At 44.4% G+C, this 20627-nt stretch overlaps 2 protein-coding genes across 2 annotated transcripts in view; one reads left to right on the top strand and one right to left on the bottom strand.

Annotated features, from left to right (window-relative positions):
- LOC133663136 (uncharacterized) overlaps positions 1 to 1297 on the top strand; it is a 4788-nt gene extending 3491 nt beyond the window's left edge. Inside the window, exon 3 of the mRNA XM_062067385.1 lies at positions 119 to 1297. Within this exon, the coding sequence (XP_061923369.1) occupies positions 119 to 892 (774 nt within the window). The 3' untranslated portion in view covers positions 893 to 1297. The remainder of the gene's footprint in view (positions 1 to 118) is intronic.
- Positions 1298 to 13339: 12042 nt separating this feature from the next.
- Positions 13340 to 16902, bottom strand: psmb1 (proteasome 20S subunit beta 1). The gene is made up of 6 exons (XM_062067373.1): positions 16699 to 16902; positions 15176 to 15283; positions 14997 to 15078; positions 14795 to 14924; positions 13936 to 14042; positions 13340 to 13867 (listed from the first exon to the last, which is right to left on the bottom strand). Exons 1-6 carry the CDS (start codon positions 16797 to 16799, stop codon positions 13682 to 13684), a joined length of 714 nt encoding a protein of 237 aa, XP_061923357.1. The 5' UTR covers positions 16800 to 16902; the 3' UTR covers positions 13340 to 13681.
- Between the last annotated feature and the right edge of the window lie 3725 nt (positions 16903 to 20627).

Genomic DNA, 20627 nt, shown 5'->3' with positions numbered 1-20627 from the left:
ACTTCAAAATATTTGGGAACAAACAATTATTGTATTGTGAGCGAAAGTCGTGGCATTAGTCTCTATGTTGTAAATTAATAACATAGAGGCTAATGCCATGACTTTCATTGTGTTTCAGTGTATCTTGAAGGATCATGCAGAAAGAGATGCTGAGGGAGAAAAAGATCAAGAACAGTCACGTCAGATGGAGCAAGGGGATCCAGAGATGGATCCAGAGGCAGAGGAAGATCAAGTTATTACAGAGAGAGAAGGAGAGCAAACAGACCAAGAGAGGAACAATTATGAATCAGCTGCAGCAACTCACTCCTCTATAGGGTTTGATTTAGGTGACAAAGACGCAGGGCCCAGACAGGTAAAGCTGAAGAGCTACCCACAAGATAGTTTTGGTATGCAGAAGCGAGCATTTCACCACAGCTGGTTTGAAAAGCACAACTGGTTAGAATATTCACTCAACCAGAACACAGCTTTCTGCTTCCCATGTAGAGTGTTTGGCAAAAACATCAAACATGATAGTTTGGTCAGTAGTGGTTGCACGAACTGGAAGAAAGCTTTAGTCATCTTTGGCAAGCATGAGATGGCACAAACGCATAAGGACAGTGTTGTTGCATGGAAAAGCTACTACCAGGCTACTAGCAAACAGGGAAACGTTGCACAGATGATAGCATCTGCAAATCTGAGTGAGATAGTAGAGAGAAGAGAGTACCTCAGGCAAATTGTTGCAGTTACTTCTATGTTGGGGAGACAGGGACTCCCTTTTCGTGGCCATGATGAAGGTAGAGACAGCACAAACAGAGGGAATTGTCTTGCCTGCATGGAGCTTTTGAAGGAATTTGATCCTTTTCTTCAAAAACATAATCCCCCATCAAATGCTCTCACCAATACCCCAGACTGAGATGATTGATTGTTGTGCCCAGGAAGTTACTAGTGTCATTGTGTCTGAAATGACAAAGTCCAAAATCTATGCCATCATGGCAGATGAGGCAAGGGATGAAAAATCAGAGCAGTTAGCTGTTTGTGTCAGGTATGTGTCAGAGGGGACAGTGAAAGAACGTTTCCTAGCACTTGCAGAGATAAAATAATTTGATGCCCAGTCCATTACAAATGAGCTTCAGCAGCAGATCCTAAACAATGGTCTTGCAGAGCTTAAGTGTGTAGCACAAACATATGATGGTGCAGCTGTCATGAGTGGGTCCACTGGAGGTGTACAAGCACATTTTAAAAGGCTCCATCCTGAACCTATCTATGTGCATTGTTATGCTCATGAACTTAACCTGGTGTTGTGCCATACTTGCAAGGCCATCCCAGAGGTTGTGGAGCTTTTCAGCCTGTTGGAGTGTGTGTACTCTTTCTTCAGCACCTCCCTAGTGAATCATCATAAGTTCATGGAGATTCAGGCTAGGCTTGAAATGACAAAAATTTAGCTTGTGCAACCTTCAAACACTTGCTGGGCATGTCAGTTGCGATCGATCAGTGCAGTTCTTGAGACATTGTCTGCCATTTTGGAGTGTCTTTCTGCCATTGGATCCCCCATAGTTGTTGGTCTCAGAACAAAGCTCTATACGTTCTCAGCAGTCTACACACTACTGATGTTTCAGTCACTTCTGTCAATAACTGAAGGACTCCACAAGCTCCTTCAGAAAGAGACTTTAGACCTGGCAGAAGCTTTTATCTGCAAACAAGCAGTGTGTGACACACTCAAGGGAAAACGCACAGATGCATTTGCCACAGAACTGTATGATAGAACCAAAGCCCTGTGCCACACCCACAGTATCCCAGAACCAAGTGCCAAGACAAGGCATAAAACAGAGGAAAATGGAGGATTTTGTGCTGGAGGCAACTGCATGTTCACACACTGAATTGAACAAATCAGACGCATTGAAAAGAGAGTTGCATTTTCCTTGTGTGGATAGGATGGTTGGCGAGCTTGAGCAAAGATTTTGCAGTGTAGATGCAGGGCTACTAAAAGGCATCCAGGTATGCAGTCCTAAATGCGAGAACTTCTTGAGTGAATCACACTTGAATGAACTTGCAAAACACTACAGCATTGACCTGAAAACCGAGGAGGTTCTAGTGGCCAGAAACTTTCTTGCCCGGAAAACAGAGGCTGGATGTTCACCCAAAGATATATTGTCTGTGCACAACCTCCTTGATTCAGACATGTTTCCCTCTCTGAAGGCAACCATCCAAGTTGCCCTAACAATGCCTGTAAGCAGCTGCTCATGTGAGAGGTCCTTTAGTGCACTGCGTCGGCTGCATTCCTGGCTGCGTCAAACAATGGGTCAGAAAAGACTTCACAGTCTTTGAGGCCAGACATCTTACTTACATCAGTATCTTCACGGCAGGTGCTACTGATAGAGCTGACAGTTCCTTGGGAGGGTCGCATAGAGGAGGCAAACGAGCGGAAGGGGTCAAAGTACCAGGAGCTAGTCGAGCAATGCCGCAGAGGAGGCTGGAAGGCACGCTGTGAGCCCATTGAAGTGGGGTGTAGAGGCTTTGCTGGCCGCTCACTGTGCAAGGTGTTCACACTACTTGGCATCACAGGTGATGGGAAAAGGAAGGCCATCAAGACCACCATGGAGGTAGCAGAGAGAGCCTCTAGATGGCTTTGGATCAGGAGGAGCGAACTGTGGGCCAATGCTACTGGGACACAAGCTGGGGTCTGATCAACCCTGGCTGGGTCACCTGAGGGAGGGGGTATGATGTTGAAAGACCCGAAACCCCCGGTTGTGGTAATCTGTAAATGTCCTTGCCTATTTCTATTGTCTGCACCATGTTCACTCTCTCTCTCATCCACAGTATGGAGTGCAGCTGACGCAAGGCAGCAGCACACACCTGAGCTTGATTAGCAGCAGCCTATTTTAACTTGCTGCTGACGGCCGGTGAGCGCCGGAACTTTGCCATTGCTACCAAACGGTTGGTCGTGCAAGAGGACTCACTAAGTCGCGAACCTTTCACCTCAGGTTGGCCCGTTTAATCCTAGCCTTGTCTAGCGTTTTATTTTGGTACCTTGTTTTATCACTTCTCTCATGAAGTATATTTTTCCTAGCCTTGTCTAGCGCCTTTAGTTTTGTGTTTTTATTTTACTCTCAGTAGTTTGTTACATGGTGTGATGTGTTTTCCACCATCGCCATTGTTTTGTTTTGCTACCTTGTGCTTCCGCCAAATAAAGAGGAAGAACAATTGATAACCCAAACTCGTCTCTGCATCCTTGGGATCCACATCACCACATCCTAACAGAAAGTTCCGGCCAAAACGATGGAACCCGCAGAGACAGACTCCTGGAAGAGAGCATTGCAAGGCCAGGCTCAAAGGATCAACCAGCAGGGGGACCAGCTTGACCACCTGAGCCGAGGTCTACAGGGGATGTCGGAGCGCCAAGACGCCATGTTGGAGCGAATCAACATGCTGTTAGCCACCGTCGTACCCACCTCGACCACCGTGCCTGACCAGGCATCCACCCAGCCTCCACAACCCGCTAGTACTAGCAATATACGGCTTTCCCGACCCGAACGTTTTTCCGGGGAAAAGGAAGACGTAAGACAATTCCTGACGCAGTGTGAACTCCATTTTGAGCTAAACGCGTCCGCTTTCACCTCTGAGCGGGCTAAAGTAGCGTTTGTGATCTCTCACCTGTCTGGCCGCGCTGGCACCTGGGCGACTGCCGAATGGAACCGTCAGACCACCTCCAGCTCCACATACGCGAACTTTTCCAAGTCCTTGAAGCAAATATTCCAACGACGACTCCCAGGTAGAGAGGCAGCGAGATCCCTTTTCCGGCTGCAACAGGGTTCACGACGGGTCGCGGATTACGCGATCGAGTTCCGCACCATGGCGGCCGACTGTGACTGGGGTCCCTCGGCGTTGTTGGACGCCTTCTTCCTGGGTCTCGCGGACGAAATTCGTCATATGATGATCCCGCTGTCACTCCCGACGAACCTGGATGATCTTATTGAGCTGGCGGTGCAAATCGACTTCCGCCTACTAGAGGAGAGGAGGGACCGACGGGGAAGACAAGCCCCACCTAGCAGCCAATCAGCGCCTGCTAGACCCGCCATCTGCAAGACGGAGCAACTCGTCCTCGAAGACACCTCTCCTTCATGGCAGATAGACGAGCCAATGCAACTGGGAGGCCGTCGACTCACCACCGCTGAGAGGGAACGCCGTTTTCGCCTCCAACTCTGCCTATACTGTGGAGGCGCTGATCACCTCATCTCCCGCTGCAAGGAACTGCCACGCCCCGCGGCACGGCCACGAGCGCGCCCTCACTCGCCAGAGGACACGTCCACCAGAGGTCGCCATTCTCCTTCGTTGGCCGCAGGCAGAATGCAGCTAAAAGGTACTCTTTCTTGGCCTAACCAACAAATAGACATTTGCGCTCTCATTGACTCGGGAGCAGATGATAACTTTTTGGATTTTGAGTTCATGAGACTCCATAAGATTCCTGTTGTAAAACTGTGTGTACCCAAGAGGGTGTATTCTCTAGATGGGCGCCTATTAGCCAGCATAACCCACCAGACACTCCCACTCAACCTGCGCTTGTCTGGAAATCATTGTGAGAAAATAATTTTTTTGATTGTGCCATCACGGTCCGCGCCCATCATTCTTGGGTTAACCTGGTTACAGAAGCATAACCCGAGCATAGACTGGCCTCGTTCGGCCATTATTAATTGGAGTGTTACCTGCCACCTACATTGTCTCCGTTCCGCAGCGGGATCTCACACACCGCCACCTACCACCGTTGTAGAGAACATAGACTTGACAAACGTGCCCACAAACTACCATGACTTAAGAGCGGTGTTTAGCAAAGATAGAGCACTCTCACTTCCCCCCCACCGACCCTACGATTGCGGTATCGATTTGCTAGCCGGAGCGGCTTTACCATCGACCCGTTTGTACAAGGTGTCGAACACCGAACTCAAAGCACTAGAGGAATACATAAACACTTCAATAGCTGCGGGCCTCATTCGCCCCTCGACCGCACCAGTAGCCGCCGGATTTTTTTTTGTCGAAAAGAAGGACAAGTCCCTACGGCCTTGTATAGACTACCGCGCTCTTAATCTGATTACTGTCAAGAATAAGTATCCTCTTCCTCTCCTTGATTCTGCATTTACTCCCTTACAGTCCGCAAGGTTTTTTACTAAACTCGATCTACGTAACGCGTACCATCTAGTTCGCATCCGAGAGGGGGATGAATGGAAGACCGCATTCAACACTCCTCTCGGACATTTTGAGTATCTTGTCATGCCGTTTGGACTTACAAATGCACCCGGCGTTTTTCAGGGCTTCATTAATGATATTTTTCGGGACATGACAGGGCGGTTTCTCTTCGTTTACCTGGACGACATATTAATTTATTCTTCGACATTTGACGAACATGTGCAGCAGGTTCGGTTAGTCCTTCAACGTTTGCTCGAAAATAAACTGTTCGTCAAGGCAGAAAAATGCGAGTTTCACTCATCTTCCATACCCTTCTTAGGATTTATCATTGAGGAGGGTAGACTCAGACCGGACCCTGCTAAGGTCAAAGCAGTAGTAGACTGGCCCACTCCGGTGTCCAAGAAGCACCTCCAGAGATTCTTGGGCTTCTCTAATTTTTATCGGCGATTTATTCGCAATTTTAGTCGCGTCGCGGAGCCACTTACGAGGCTAACTTCTACTAAGGTTCTGTTTGAATGGACACCCGATGCTAATTCCGCGTTCCTAAGGCTAAAAAGATTGTTTACGTCGGCTCCTGTGCTTTGTTACCCTGACCGTTCTCTCCAATTTTTTGTTGAAGTGGACGCTTCTGATTCAGGTGTAGGGGCCGTACTCTCCCAGCAATCTACCAGCGACCAGAAGTTGCACCCCTGTGCTTTCTTCTCTCGTCGCCTATCCCCTGCCGAGAAGAATTATGACATTGGCAACAGGGAGCTTCTGGCGGTCATCTTGGCCCTTCAGGAGTGGAGACACTGGCTGGAAGGGGCGGAGCTACCATTCATCGTCTACACGGACCACAAGAACCTGTCCTACTTAAGGACCGCACAGAGACTGAACCCTCGCCAGGCCAGGTGGGCACTATTTCTGACCCGTTTTAACTTTATCATCACTTTCCGACCTGGTTCTCAGAATGGGAAGCCCGATGCCCTGTCCCGTGTCTACTCTTCGTCCTTGGAAGATTCCTCACCTGAACCTATTGTTCCCCATACCCACTTCATTGGGGGACTCCAGTGGGACATCGAGCGGCAGGTCTTGGAGGCCCTGAAGTCGGACACATCTCCGCGGGGCTGCCCACCAGGTCGGCTGTTTGTGGTTCCTCGGCTCCGTTCCAGCGTTCTGGATTGGGCACATGGGTCGAAGATCGCTTGCCATCCAGGCATTCGTCGCACCAGTTTTATCCTCTCCCAGCGTTTTTGGTGGCCATCCATTCTGGCAGATACGAAGGCGTTTGTGGCAGCATGTCGGGTCTGCTCCCGGAACAAGGCATCCCACCAGGCTCCAGCAGGACTGCTACACCCATTACCCATCCCCTCCCGCCCGTGGTCACACATAGCTGTGGATTTTGTCACAGGACTGCCCCCCTCTGAGGGAAGCGACACCATTTTGACCATTGTGGACCGGTTCTCGAAGATGGCCCATTTCGTAGCCCTCCCCAAGCTGCCGTCTGCTCTTGAAACAGCCCAATTATTAGTGCTCCACGCTTTCCGGCTGCACGGCATCCCCACTGATGTTGTATCCGACAGAGGGCCACAGTTCTCCTCGGCCGTCTGGAGAGCATTCTGCAAGTCTCTGGGGGCCTCCCCTAGCCTATCCTCCGGCTACCACCCTCAGAGCAATGGACAGACCGAGCGGACCAACCAAGACCTGGAGGCGGCCATCCGGTGCACTTGTCATCAGCAACCCGCAACCTGGTCTGAAAGTCTCCCTTGGATAGAATACGCTCACAACTCTCTCATTAGCTCCGCCACCGGTCTGTCTCCATTTCACGTCGCCTATGGTTTCCAACCCCCAGTTTTTCCTTCTACCCAACCCAATGCCGACGTACCATCCGTAACGGCACACCTGCGTCGGGCTCACCAGGCTTGGCGCAACACCAGGGCTGCGTTAAAAAGAACATCGGCCAGGAACCAGGCCTTAGCCAACCGACATCGCACACCAGCCCCACACTACCAGTTGGGACAGAAGGTCTGGTTATCGTCTCGGGACCTACCATTGGCCACCGAATCTAGGAAACTGGCTCCCAGGTTCATTGGACCATTCCCCATTGCCAAGATCATCAATCGTGTGGCAGTCAAGCTCCATCTCCCTAGATCTCTCAAGTGCCATCCTGTTTTTCACGTGTCCCGCATCAAGCCTGTCTCATCCAGCCCACTCAGCCCTCCGGAGGTACCGCCTCCTCCACCCAGGCTGGTTGATGGTCACCCAGCATTTACTGTAAACACCATCTTGGATGTGAGAAGAAGGGGAAGGGGTTTCCAATACCTGGTGGACTGGGAGGGGTACGGCCCAGAGGAACGGTCATGGATTTCTAGATCGCTTATAATTGACAAGGACTTGATCAAGGACTTTTACGTTCGATTCCCAGACAAGCCAGGTAGGCCGCCAGGAGGCGTCCGTTGAGGGGGGGGTACTGTGGTAATCTGTAAATGTCCTTGCCTATTTCTATTGTCTGCACCATGTTCACTCTCTCTCTCATCCACAGTATGGAGTGCAGCTGACGCAAGGCAGCAGCACACACCTGAGCTTGATTAGCAGCAGCCTATTTTAACTGGCTGCTGACGGCCGGTGAGCGCCGGAACTTTGCCATTGCTACCAAACGGTTGGTCGTGCAAGAGGACTCACTAAGTCGCGAACCTTTCACCTCAGGTTGGCCCGTTTAATCCTAGCCTTGTCTAGCGTTTTATTTTGGTACCTTGTTTTATCACTTCTCTCATGAAGTATATTTTTCCTAGCCTTGTCTAGCGCCTTTAGTTTTGTGTTTTTATTTTACTCTCAGTAGTTTGTTACATGGTGTGATGTGTTTTCCACCATCGCCATTGTTTTGTTTTGCTACCTTGTGCTTCCGCCAAATAAAGAGGAAGAACAATTGATAACCCAAACTCGTCTCTGCATCCTTGGGATCCACATCACCACATCCTAACACCGGTGATCCCAGGCACATCACTGAGGATGTGTCCCAGTGCATCTGAGGATGTATCTTACAATCACAGTCTTGCAGTCATGTCTTTTGAAAAAGACGAGCTTCAGCATCCGAGTCACAACAGAGTGATAGACCGATTTGCCACCCTTAAAAACAGACGGCATTCTTTGATGCTTCCATCCACCAAGTAATTGTTTCTTGTTGATGCTGTAAACAAAATGCCACTGTGCAAACCCATGTTTGTTGTTGTACTGAACACAGATTGAAAATAAACCGACTGAAATAATAATAACAATGAATAATTTATAAGTCTTTGTTAGTTGAAGTTTTGTGCTCGTGTGCTACGTTCGCTCGCATCCTGTGCATCTCCTGGGGGCTAAGCCCCCCCTGTCCTTAAAAGCTAGTGACGCCCCTGGTCAAACTCATTTTATATCAGGGACCGCATGGAGAACAATCTACTCCCAAGTGGGTCGGACTGGTAAAATCACGGCACAACAACTTAAAATTAAAGACGACTTCAGATTGTTTTCTTTGTTTAAAAATAGAACAAGCACATTCTGAAAATGTACAAAAAACATAATGTTGTTAGGTTTTTTTTACACTTACATGTTGCGGTTAATAGGATTCTACCTTTATTTGTCATTATTTATACTTTCTGAATAAATTATGTGATGATGTTTATCAGTGAATTCATTGGTGTTAATTTCCAATCTATCAAGATAAAAAAATAATGTAAAAATCAAATTTCAGGATGTACTAACATCATGTGGTTTATTTTTTTTTACATACATAGCATAATCTACATAGATACAAAGAATTGCTATTGCGACAACTACTGGATACATTTTCAACAGCAGTTTCGTTGATTCAAAAATTTCGACTCATTTTTATACTTAGCAAACTCATCTGTTCGTGAGCCTGATGCGGCCTGCTGGCCATACGTTTGGCACCCCTGCTCTAAACACTGTGTTTCGCAGTCTTTTTTTAAACCAGCGGATACAATGTGACGTCACAATGTGGGGCACGTACTTATATGGGCATTTCTGGTACTTGCTGTCTCCCACTCTGCTCCAGGCTGTGAGACTGGTATTGCTGCTGGCTCCTGTCTTCCCTGTTATTCCTTAATGTGTCATGCCATCCCACCCGCTCTGATGTCTATTAAAAAATATATAACATGTTTATTTGTTCACAACATTTTACACGATGGACGGCTAGAAAATTGGTTTAGCTGCTGAACTCTGATGATGCAAGACAATACATTGTGACGTTTCTACTTGGTTTGAGAGACCTTAAGATAATGTAAGATAAAGTATTATTTCTAATCATAGGATGTGTACAATAAAGCCAAATTATATTTGTGACTGGTGAATCAATACTGTTTATGAATGTTATATTATTTTCGACTGTATCTGGGAAAAAAAATAGCGGTGCTGTTCATCTTCAAGATATATATTTAACTATGTACATTTTCAAAAGACACATTCTGATACTTTTGGAGAGGCTGGGCGTGGACAGGTTCAGTTGCTCTAAATCAGGGGTCACCAACGCGGTGCCCGCGGGCACCAGATGAGTAGCCCGCTGGCCTGTTTTAAAAATAGCTCAAATAGCAGCACTTACCAGTGAGCTGCCTCTATTTTTAAAATTGTATTTATTTACTAGCAAGCTGGTCTCGCTTTGCTCGACATTTTTAATTCTAAGAGAGACAAAACTCAAATAGAATTTGAAAATCCAAGAAAATATTTTAAAGACTTGGTCTTCACTAACTGACAAAGAAACAGATAACAGATTTGGTGTCCAGTTCAAAGTGTGACATGATTTATTTAAAAATTTGAGAGTTGACTTTTGTATTTTACATGAGTTATTATTTGTACAAACATGGTGCAAAGTAATTCATGATTTGTTAAAAAATGTTAGTGGCTAGCTAGTTAAAAGGGGATATTGTGATTTCACAAGACTGTCTTAGAAGTGATCATTTGAAAATGTTCTATTTGAAAAATGTGCACTTAGAGAAAATATAAAAATAATGTGTTGCATATTGATATTTATCTGTTTCTATATATATTTATTGTGAGAAATCATTAAGGTGATCAGTGTTTCCACAAAGATAAATATAATTAATTATTAACAATAAAATAGAGTTAAAGGTAAATTGAGCAAATTGGCTATTTCTGGCAATTTATTTAAGTGTGTATCAAACTGGTAGCCCTTCGCATTAATCAGTACCCAAGAAGTAGCTCTTGGTTTCAAAAAGGTTGGTGACCCCTGCTCTAAATGGATTGCCTCCACAAAGGCAACACTTGCAGACACACACCTAAAGTAGGTTATAAAAATTAATCTGGAGCAAAATTTACATCAAAGTATATCTAATACATATTATCTAGACCAGGGGTGTCAAAATCAAGGCCCGCGGGCCGGATCTGACCCGCAAATTAATTATCAATGGCCCCCGGGATGATATTTGATTAGTATTAGAACCGGCCTGCAAGCCACAGCCGCCTGCTGCTGTTTTGCACGCACCAATACTCCATCAGTGTTGGTGCTAGGAATTTTCTAAATGGGGTCCCAGGTACCCCGTCAAGTCATAAAAATGGGGTGCCACAGTAAATTTTTGGGGTCCTACTTTATTGTAAGTGTTTTGAAAACAAATGATCAATGTATGAATTATCCTGTTATATCTCACATTCTATATTGTGTTTTGGAAAAAGGTTGCCATAAACATTACTTAATTCATTAAAAATAATAATACAAAAGTAAACAATCTTTTATGCATATGTACATTTATTCAGTTATAAACATTCATTCACTTTCTTCTTTCATTCATGGATCTAAACTTTACCACTGTCAGTATTTATTTCTATATTTTTATTGTAGTATTTTCAGAATGTGTTTGTTCTATTTTTGGCCAAAGTCAGACAAAGAAAACAATCTGAAGTTGTCGTTATTTTTTAGTTTTAAAGGCCTACTGAAACCCACTACTACCGACCACGCAGTCTGATAGTTTATATATCAATGATGAAATCTTAACATTGCAACACATGCCAATACGGCCGGGTTAACTTATAAAGTGCAATTTTAAATTTCCCGCTAAACTTCCGGTTGAAAAACGTCTGTATGATGACGTATGCGTGTGACTTCACTAGTTAAACGGAAGTATTGGTACACCATTGAATCCAATACAAAAAAGCTCTGTTTTCATCTCAAAATTCCACAGTATTCTGGACATCTGTGTTGGTGAATCTTTTGCAATTTGTTTAATGAACAATGAAGACTGCAAAGAACAAAGTTGTAGGTGGGATCAGTGTATTAGCGGCTGGCTGTAGCAACACAACCAGGAGGACTTTGACTTGGATAGTAGACACGCTAGCCGACGCTAGCCGCCGACCGCACGGATGATCGGGTGAAGTCCTTCGTCCTTCCGTCGATCGCTGGAGCGCAGGTGAGCACGGGTGTTGATGAGCAGATGAGGGCTGGCTGGCGTAGGTGGAGCGCTAATGTTTTTATCATAGCTCTGTGAGGTCCCGTTGCTAAGTTAGCTTCAATGGCGTCGTTATCAACAGCATTTTTAAGCTTCGCCAAGCCGGAAATGATTAACCGTGTATTTACATGTCCACGGTTTAATAGTATTGTTGATCTTCTGTCTATCCTTCCAGTCAGTGGTTTATTTATTTTGTTTCTATCTGCATTTGAGCCCTATGCTATCACGTTAGCTGAGTAGCTAAAGAGGTTCACAGATGTATTGTCGTGGAGATAAAAGTCACTGTGAATGTCCATTTCGCGTTATCGACTCTCATTTTCAAGAGGATATAGTATCCGAGGTGGTTTAAAATACAAATCCGTGATCCACAATAGAAAAAGGAGAAAGTGTGGAATCCAATGAACCCTTGTACCTAAGTTACGGTCAGAGCGAAAAAAGATACGTCCTGCACTGCATTCTAGTCCTTCACTCTTACGTTCCTCATCCACGAATCTTTCATCCTCGCTCAAATTAATGGGGTAATCGTCGCTTTCTCGGTCCGAATGTCTCTCGCTGCATTGTAAACAATAGGGAAATGTGAGCAGCCCTCCAGTCTGTGACGTCACGCTACTCCCGGTAGGGGCAAGGCTTTTTTTATCAGCGACCAAAAGTTGCGAACTTTATCGTCGTTGTTCTCTACTAAATCCTTTCAGCAAAAATATGGCAATATCGCGAAATGATCAAGTATGACACAGAATGGATCTGCTATCCCCGTTTAAATAAAAAATGTTCATTTCAGTAGGCCTTTAATGACATGATTTTAATAGTCCGGCCCGCGTGTGCACAGATTTCCCTCCATGCGGCCCCTGAGCTCAAATGAGTTTGACACCCCTGATCTAGACACTATCTTTCTCAGCTGTGGGCCTCAGTTGTAATACACTTTTCCAAAACGTGTGGCAGTAATGACAGTGTTAAACAAACAGAAGAAGTCTGAAGCTAAAATCATAGAGAAGTTTCTTTTGCGGAAAAAATAGGACGAAGGTGGAGAAGATGTATCACAATTTGCAACTTAATTCTATTGACACTTTAGTTATGAAACATATTCTTTTTTGTCAGTTATTTGAGTCCTTTCTTGCAATATATTTGGTTACTTATTTTTTTAATCAGCTTAATCTAAGCCTATGGTTTGTGTTCAATAAATACTTTTTGTGACGAACACATGGTTCATACCTTTTGACAAGGTTATAAATTGAGTAGGTTATTGAATACGATTAAAATCAAGAGTAAGATTACTAAGTCAGTGTTTGTTATATTTGAGTGTGTCCCATGCTGCACTGTAGTAAAAATGTTGGGCTCCAAGGTCAAAAAGGTTAAAAGATCTGGAGGGATCTAGACAACAAGGACTTGTGTTGAATGTAGATTAGAATCATCATAGAGCACCTCTAACCTTCTGGTACGACAATTTCCCATCTGGCAACAATGCAAGTAATATAAACTGAGCTGCATTGGCGTAAATGTTAAGTACACGTTATTACCAAGGGCTGACGATAGTGTAAGAGCACATCCAATACAATTGGGCGCAAGTGACTTCTCTCTGGCAAACCAATTGAAAGGGAAAATGTGCAAGCACTTCATTTGTACATAAAAAATGTAAACAGCCTTGCTAAACCCTGATATTTATTTATTTTTACTAATGCTTTACTATCACTAGAGGTCTGAAAATAAAGCCAATATTGCAGCAGAAATAAGAGTAAACAAAACACTTTCCCCCAATTCCTTACATTTATTAAGAATGTAAAAATAATAGCAGTTATGTTGCCTTTCAAAATGGAACATTTTCAAACCGGGAGCGCAGATTTAAAGCAACAGGCATATTGATCAAGTATCCGGTAGCTTGAACACAAATCCAAATAGGTTGTGATAACAGGAAAGAAGGGAGTATGTATGGATATTTGTATCAAAATGTGAATTATAGGGTTCAAGCTTAAAGGATGTGGATCAACACTCCTGTGATATGCAATCTGCAGGCAAGCAACCAAACTATCAGTGATAATGTAAAAAGAAACGCTAGAAGAGGAAAGACGACGAGTGAACAATAATAGAGCTCTTCTTCAGTCTTTTCTCAGTGCGATAGTCTCCTCAGTGATTCCCTCCTTTGTGACCATGCAGATCATAAGGGCATCTCCGGTGTAAACATCTCTTTCTGCAGCCGAGATGAAAACATCTTTGACAAGCTGAACTGCCTTCTCGCGGGTCAGAGCAACATGTGTCACGCCCTCCATGTTCTTGAAGCCAATCTAGGAAAAGAAAAGGTGTGTGAAACAATGTGAAGAACAAGAAATAGCAATATGTGTGTGTTGTATACTTGGTTGTCTAGTAGTGGTTGCAGCATGGCACTTGCTGACCCTCCAGCCTTGTAGGTGTCTCTCTGGTAAGATCCCACTGGGTCGAAGCTGTACACTGCTCCCTTACCTACAGCATTACAAAAAAACACTTATTTAGAACATAAGTGTTAGAGCCATTTCGGACATATTTACACATATTTTTTATGTTTAATGCTTTGTTTGAAGTAAATTTGATTATAGAGCAATAGCTTACATGACTGTATATTTGGTATTTTGCTATATTATTGATATATAGATTAAAATATTGTCTTTCACTTCCTATCAATGTAGTTGTGCTCTATTAGTTTGCTCTGTTTAGACTGGGTGTCGTAAAGTGACGGTAACTGTCGTAAATTGTCAGCAACTGCCGTAGATGTGACAATGTTTTGTATTTGAATGGTCGAACAAGGCATGTAGCAACAGCTTTTTTGACCGTGTTTTAAGCGTGTTTAAATGTATTTAAATTTGACTAAACGTATGTAAATTTGACTAAGGACGTCCTGGCGCATCAATGACGTGTTTGTGCTAACGTCACCTGTATTATTTTTGCTATTCTTGTGAGCGTTTGTCAAGAAGAAACGTGGAAATAAACCCTGTCACTTTTTATACTTTGGATCGGCATCAGCCTGTTGTTATTGTGGGACGCAGGAACAGCTGATCAAGAGAAAAGCATGCGTCAGAAACTTTATGCCCTGCCGAGGAAACGGCAAAGGAAGGTTAGTTGCCGTTACAATAAGTTTTCCACAAGCATAGATCGCAATAATAGTCAATAGTTCAGTCACAATATATTACTTTCATAATCGAGTATACTGTATATACACAAACAAATACTCCGCTTACCCTCTTCATCAAGACCTCCAATGATGTTGTAAACATAGTAAGGGAAGAACCTCTTGCCATACAAGATGGTGGACAACATGGCAGCGATGGCTCCGCTTGTCATCGTCTTGTTGTTTGAGTGTTTGTACATCTGAGAGGAGAGCAAAGTTTTACGCTACTAAAAAGGCCTCTCACGTAAAAAACATGACCAAAGTGTCTTTACCTTTAGTCTAGCATCAATGATTTTAGTCAAAGTCAAGCAGTCACCATGGAAACCAGTGCAGCCAATGACAGTCGTGTCTGTCCTGAAAGCCATAGGTCAAAGGAAAGAACTTACATATAGTTACATTGTTAGGGATGTATGAGCATATGACTTGTTTACCCAACAGAAAATATACTTACAGTTTGTAACACTTTGGTGAGTCCCTGCTGTGGATCGAGTAGCCTTCACTGAGCCTTGTGTCTGATGCTACAATGGCAAAGTCCTCCCCAGCCACAGCTAGTACAGTTCTGTAGACATATCAAATACATAGTTTATCTCAAACTTTATTTATGCACTCGCCTGCACAGGCAAGTGGCATCACAGAGTGCTTTACACCAGTGACGGGCTGTCAGGGAAGGCAAGTGAGGCAGGGCCTCACCTTGCCACCAGGGGGGTAAAAGGCTTAACCATGAGATGTTCAAAAACGAAGTAATAAGTTTTAATATTTCTCTTTTGGTCTATGCTTTCTATGTGATTTTGTTTTGGTTCCTGTATATTTTGATAATTTGCATGGTCAAAATAGCGGAAATTCTGTGTTTCCTGATTAAATTAACGCAGCAGACGAGAAGTGAGGCAGACACAGGTGGTGCCTCCATGGCTACAAACTTAAGTGTATTGAGCGTGTGCGAGCGAGGGGGCGCGTGCTTGTTGCCACAGGGAAAAGGCAGGCCATGAGGCAGCAAGTACCTCTGCCTTACAGTAGGGGGCGATATATTGTCTACTTGCACTTCAATGCTTCAGCAGCGCTCTGACTCGCCAAGTGGGGGCGCTCAAGCTAGTAGACAAATGTCTCTCCAGCGAAGCCAGATTTTTTTTTTTAAACTGTCTTTATAACAAACATGGCATTTTTATTAGAGTGAACCAGCATGTGTGGGTGTTTTTTGTCAGATGCAAAAATATTGTTTCATTGCTTGGAATTAAATCTAATTAGATGAATGTGTCTGCCAATATGGAAAATTATATACTGTATCCAAGATTAAATACTTCTTCAAACTGGACTTTTAGACAAAATGAATTTGATCATACAAAGTAGGTTTTCATGGAGGATAGCTATTGCTGCTTCAGATACAAATACAGAAAGGTAAGATACATTCACAATACTTTATTTTGTTAAAAGCAAATGGAACCAAAAAGTATTTCATATCAACTTTATCAAATACTTTTTGGAACCATTTATCATATGATATCATTACAATAACGTTTTTATGAAATCGAATTACTCCCTTTTTTTCCTGTTACTCTAATGTGCAACCTAAATCAACAATGATTAGAGCTGCACAAATGAATTTAAGTAAAATAAAAAAGAAGAAAACACTCAAAATATCTTTGCCTCGCCTGGTGTTTAGTTCACCGCACGTCACTGCTTTACACCAATAGAAAAACAAACAATTGACAATAACAAAACATGGCCACTCACTGGCAGTTAGCACTTGCTAACAAAAGCTACCTTGTGTGGTGCGAAAGTGAAACAACATTTTAGCAAACAAGGTGTCCTTTTAATAACTATATACAAGCTGAAGTATGTACTTTTAACTAACATTTATATAATAATCGAAGTTGTTCCAATTTAAAAGGACGAAACGACATTTGGTCTTGCTAAACAAGCTTATGCCAGTCATTCACCCAACGTTAGCCTGTTAGCAGGATGAACATTGAAACATACCCGCCGTTAAAGGTGTACGGCGAGAATCGATGCTGCACTGGACCAGTGTAATGGTAGTCCTTCATCTTGTCAGGGTCTGCGAAAGCCTGGGCCGAGATCATTGTGTTATAGGCCGCCGAAATGTGTCTGTTCCGCACTCGGGTAAAGTCGCTGTATCACCGCAATATGGCAGCCTCTTCTTCTACGGATGGCTTCAGCCGTTTTGTGAGCAGGCGCCCTCTCTGGACACATTGGAAATTGACCAGCAGGCGCACTAAAAGGGTTTGGACATTCACTATAGCAGTGGTCCCCAACCTTTTTGTAACTGCGGACCGGTCAACGCTTGAAAATTTGTTCCACGGACCGGGGGGGATTGGACAATTTTTATTTATTTTTTTGTCATAAAAAATACAATCATGTGTGCTTACGGACTGTATCCCTGCAGACTGTATTGATCTATATTGATATATAATGTAGGAACCAGAAATATTAATAACAGAATAATTTAATTAAAAAAATAAATAAGGAGCCAGATGAGGTGGTTCGGGCATCTGGTCAGGATGCCACCAGAACGCCTCCCTAGGGAGGTGTTTAGGGCATGTCCAACCGGTAGGAGGCCACGGGGAAGACCCAGGACACGTTGGGAAGACTATGTCTTCCGGCTGGCCTGGGAATGCCTCGGCTTCCCCCGGGAGGAGCTGGACGAAGTGGCTGTGGAGAGGAAAGTCTGGGCTTCCCTGCTTAGGCTGCTGCCACCGCGACCCGACCTCGGATAAGCGGAAGATGGATGGATGGATGGAAAATAAAAAAATCATTATTATTATTTTTTGTGTGGCCCAGTACCAATCGATCCACGGACCGGTACCGGGACGCGGCCCGGTGGTTGGGGACCACTGTAGTGACTGCACTATAGCAGTGGTTCTTAACCTTGTTGGAAGTACCAAACCCAACCAGTTTCATATGCGCCTTCACCGTGACCGAACCCTTCTTTAGTGAAAAATAAAAAATAAAAATTTCAAATTCAAGACAAAGTTATATGCTTTTGGTAACACTTTAGTATGGGGAACATATTCTAAGTAACAAAGACTTAATTTTGAGTTATTTGGTTAGGGTTAGGGCCAGGGTTAGAGGGTTAGGGTTATAATAAGGCTATGCCGAATAAAGCATTAATGAGTACTTAATAATGATTAATTAAGAGCCAATATGTTACTAATTTGCATGTTAATAAGCAACTAATTAATGGTGAATATGTTCCCCATACTAAAGTGTTACCATGTTTTTTTACTGGTGCACAAAATGAACCGTGCATGAACATCACCTTGTTCAAAGAACAAAACCAACACAGTGCATAAACTCACAACAAATTACACCTGCAAATCAGTCTGACTTCTGCTGTTGTCGTATCCGTAATACGCCGATAGGGAGAAGTTTTTATTTACACGATGAGTCAGGTGTGTTTTGACCTCCGCCGAACCCCTGAGCCCGACCCCAATTTTAATCGCATTATTAGTTCCCACAAGCATACATATCTCACTCACGCTACAGTACACGCATCAATAGGGACTGGAGGTCGGCTGTAATGGCTGACCTCCTAATTTTAACTACACAGTAGACACTCTGGGGGCCTTGTACACATGCATGTGGGGGGGTTGGGGTTCGGCGCACCCCTCATTGCCTCGTCGGCCGGCGCGGATTCCGGGGACTGCGTTCTGGTGGCCTGCCAGGCTTTTATTAATTTATTATTATTATTATTTTTTTTTTTAATGTGTATATATATGTATGTATATATATATATATATATATATATATATATATATATATATATATATATATATATATATATATATATATATATATATATATATATATATATATATATATGTGTGTGTATGTGTGTATGTATGTATGTGTATGTGTATGTATATATGTATATATATATATTTATTTATTTATTTTTTATTTTATAATTTATTTTTTTTAAAATCATTTTTATTATTTACTTACTTTATTTTATTTAATTATTTGTATTTGTTATTTTTAATTTAATTTGTATTTCATTTTATTTTATTTTATTTATTTTTTTAAATTATTGTTATTTTTGTTTAATCTTATTATTTATTTGTGTGTGGCGTCGCGCGGGTCTCGCTTCCTGTTGGGTGGGGTCTGTGCCCGTGTGGCCCGACCTTGCGCTGTGGGGTCTCTGTTGGCGACTTGATGTGGTGGCGGCGCGGCGCCCGTGTCTGGTCTGGATACTGTGTCTCGGTTGTTTGGGCGGTGGTGTGTTTGTGCGGGTTTGGGTTGGGGTGGTGGGGTCTTTTGGCGGGGGGGGGGGGGGGGGGGTGTTGGTGTCTCTTGTTTGCGTGTTGGCGTTTGGGCTTGCTGGCGGGCTTGCGCTGGCTGGTATCTGTGATCCTGTTGGCGTGTGGTTGCCGGTCGCGGTTTTTTTTTTTGATCGCTTTGATTTGATTGGGTGGTGCTGGCTGTCTGGGGGTGTTGTGGCTGCTGTTTCTGCTGCCGTTTGTTTGTGGTGTGGGCGCCCGTGGCTGCTGGGTCTGGTGCAGGGGGGTGGCTGATGTTGTGACTGGTGGCAGCGCGCGCGCGTGGTGGTTGTCGGGGCTGACAAACTGTGTATATGTATGTGTATGTGTGTGTGTGTATGTATGTATGTATGTATGTATATATATGTGTATGTGTATGCATGTGTATGTGTGTGTATGTGTACATGTGTATGTTTATGTGTATGTATATATATATGTATGTATATTTCTGGGGGTACGTTCTGGGCCTGCCTGTCGGGTGGGGGTCGGCGCCTCAGGCTACTGCATCCGGACTGCGTGTCTGGAGCTCCTGGGTCCCGCCGTCCATCCCTTCCGGGTGCCCGTCTTGGTTGGGGCCTGCTGGGTCTGGTCCCTGCGTCTACTGTGGCGGCTTGGTGCTGCAGGGTATTCCGAGGTGCTGCGAGTCGGCCAGTTGTTGGGGTAGCGACCTTGTGTGTCAGCATGTCTGTGATCTTCTTTTAATTCTTTTTTTTATTTATTTTTTTATTTATTTTTTTTATCTATAAATAGATTTAATTATTATTATTATTATTATTTATTTTTTTTAAAATATATTTTATTAATATTATTATTATTATGTATTTATTTATTTTGTTTATTTATTCCCCTACCTCAGGGGGGGGGACTCGGCGGGGCGGTTGCTGGTTGTTCCATCTCCATCGTTGGGGTCCCTGCGGGTGGGGTGGGTGGTTCCTGTGGCCCCGTGCTGGGTGGTCCTGTGGCGGCCGGCTTGGCTGGGGTGGTCGTGGGCTGGCCTCGCCGCGCTCTCCGGGGGTGGGGGGGGGGCTCGTGGGGGCCCTGTCGCCGGTGGGGCGGGGGCGGTCTTCTCGTCCGGTTGCGGGGGGTCTCCGGGCCCCTCGGGCGGGGCGTCCCGCCTTTCTGTCCGTGTGGGGTGTGGTCTCTCGCTGGCTTGGGGTCTGACTGCCCCCTGTTTTTCCCGTGCCTTGTCCTCTGCCGGGTGCGTCTGTCTGCGGCCTGCTGCTGGCCCTTGTGGGCGGAACGGTGGGCCAGGCTCTGGGGTTCCTGTCGCTGTCCGGCTTGGCTGCGTGGGGGCGGTGGCCCCTGGTTCCCTGGGCACCACACCTACTGTTTGTGGGATGGGTTCTCGGGGAGGCTGGGGCCGTACTCTGGCTCCCGCACACACTGGGAGTCAAATGTATTGTACATGCAAATTCACATATACTCACACACATACATACAGACATACATAGGTACCTACGCTCCCACATACATATACAAATAAATACAGTACATATTTACACACTCAAAGTTCGTACATCCACACGCACATTCATTATACAAACATACTGTATACACATACTGTACATATACATTCACTGTAAAAACATACATATACACATACTGTACATATACATTCACTGTACAAACACA

This window comes from Entelurus aequoreus, linkage group LG02, assembly GCF_033978785.1.
Source record: "Entelurus aequoreus isolate RoL-2023_Sb linkage group LG02, RoL_Eaeq_v1.1, whole genome shotgun sequence".
Classification (NCBI taxonomy): Eukaryota; Metazoa; Chordata; class Actinopteri; order Syngnathiformes; family Syngnathidae; genus Entelurus; species Entelurus aequoreus.
The sequence above is the reverse complement of the archived record's forward strand: the minus strand, read 5'-3'. Positions and strand labels throughout refer to the sequence as shown.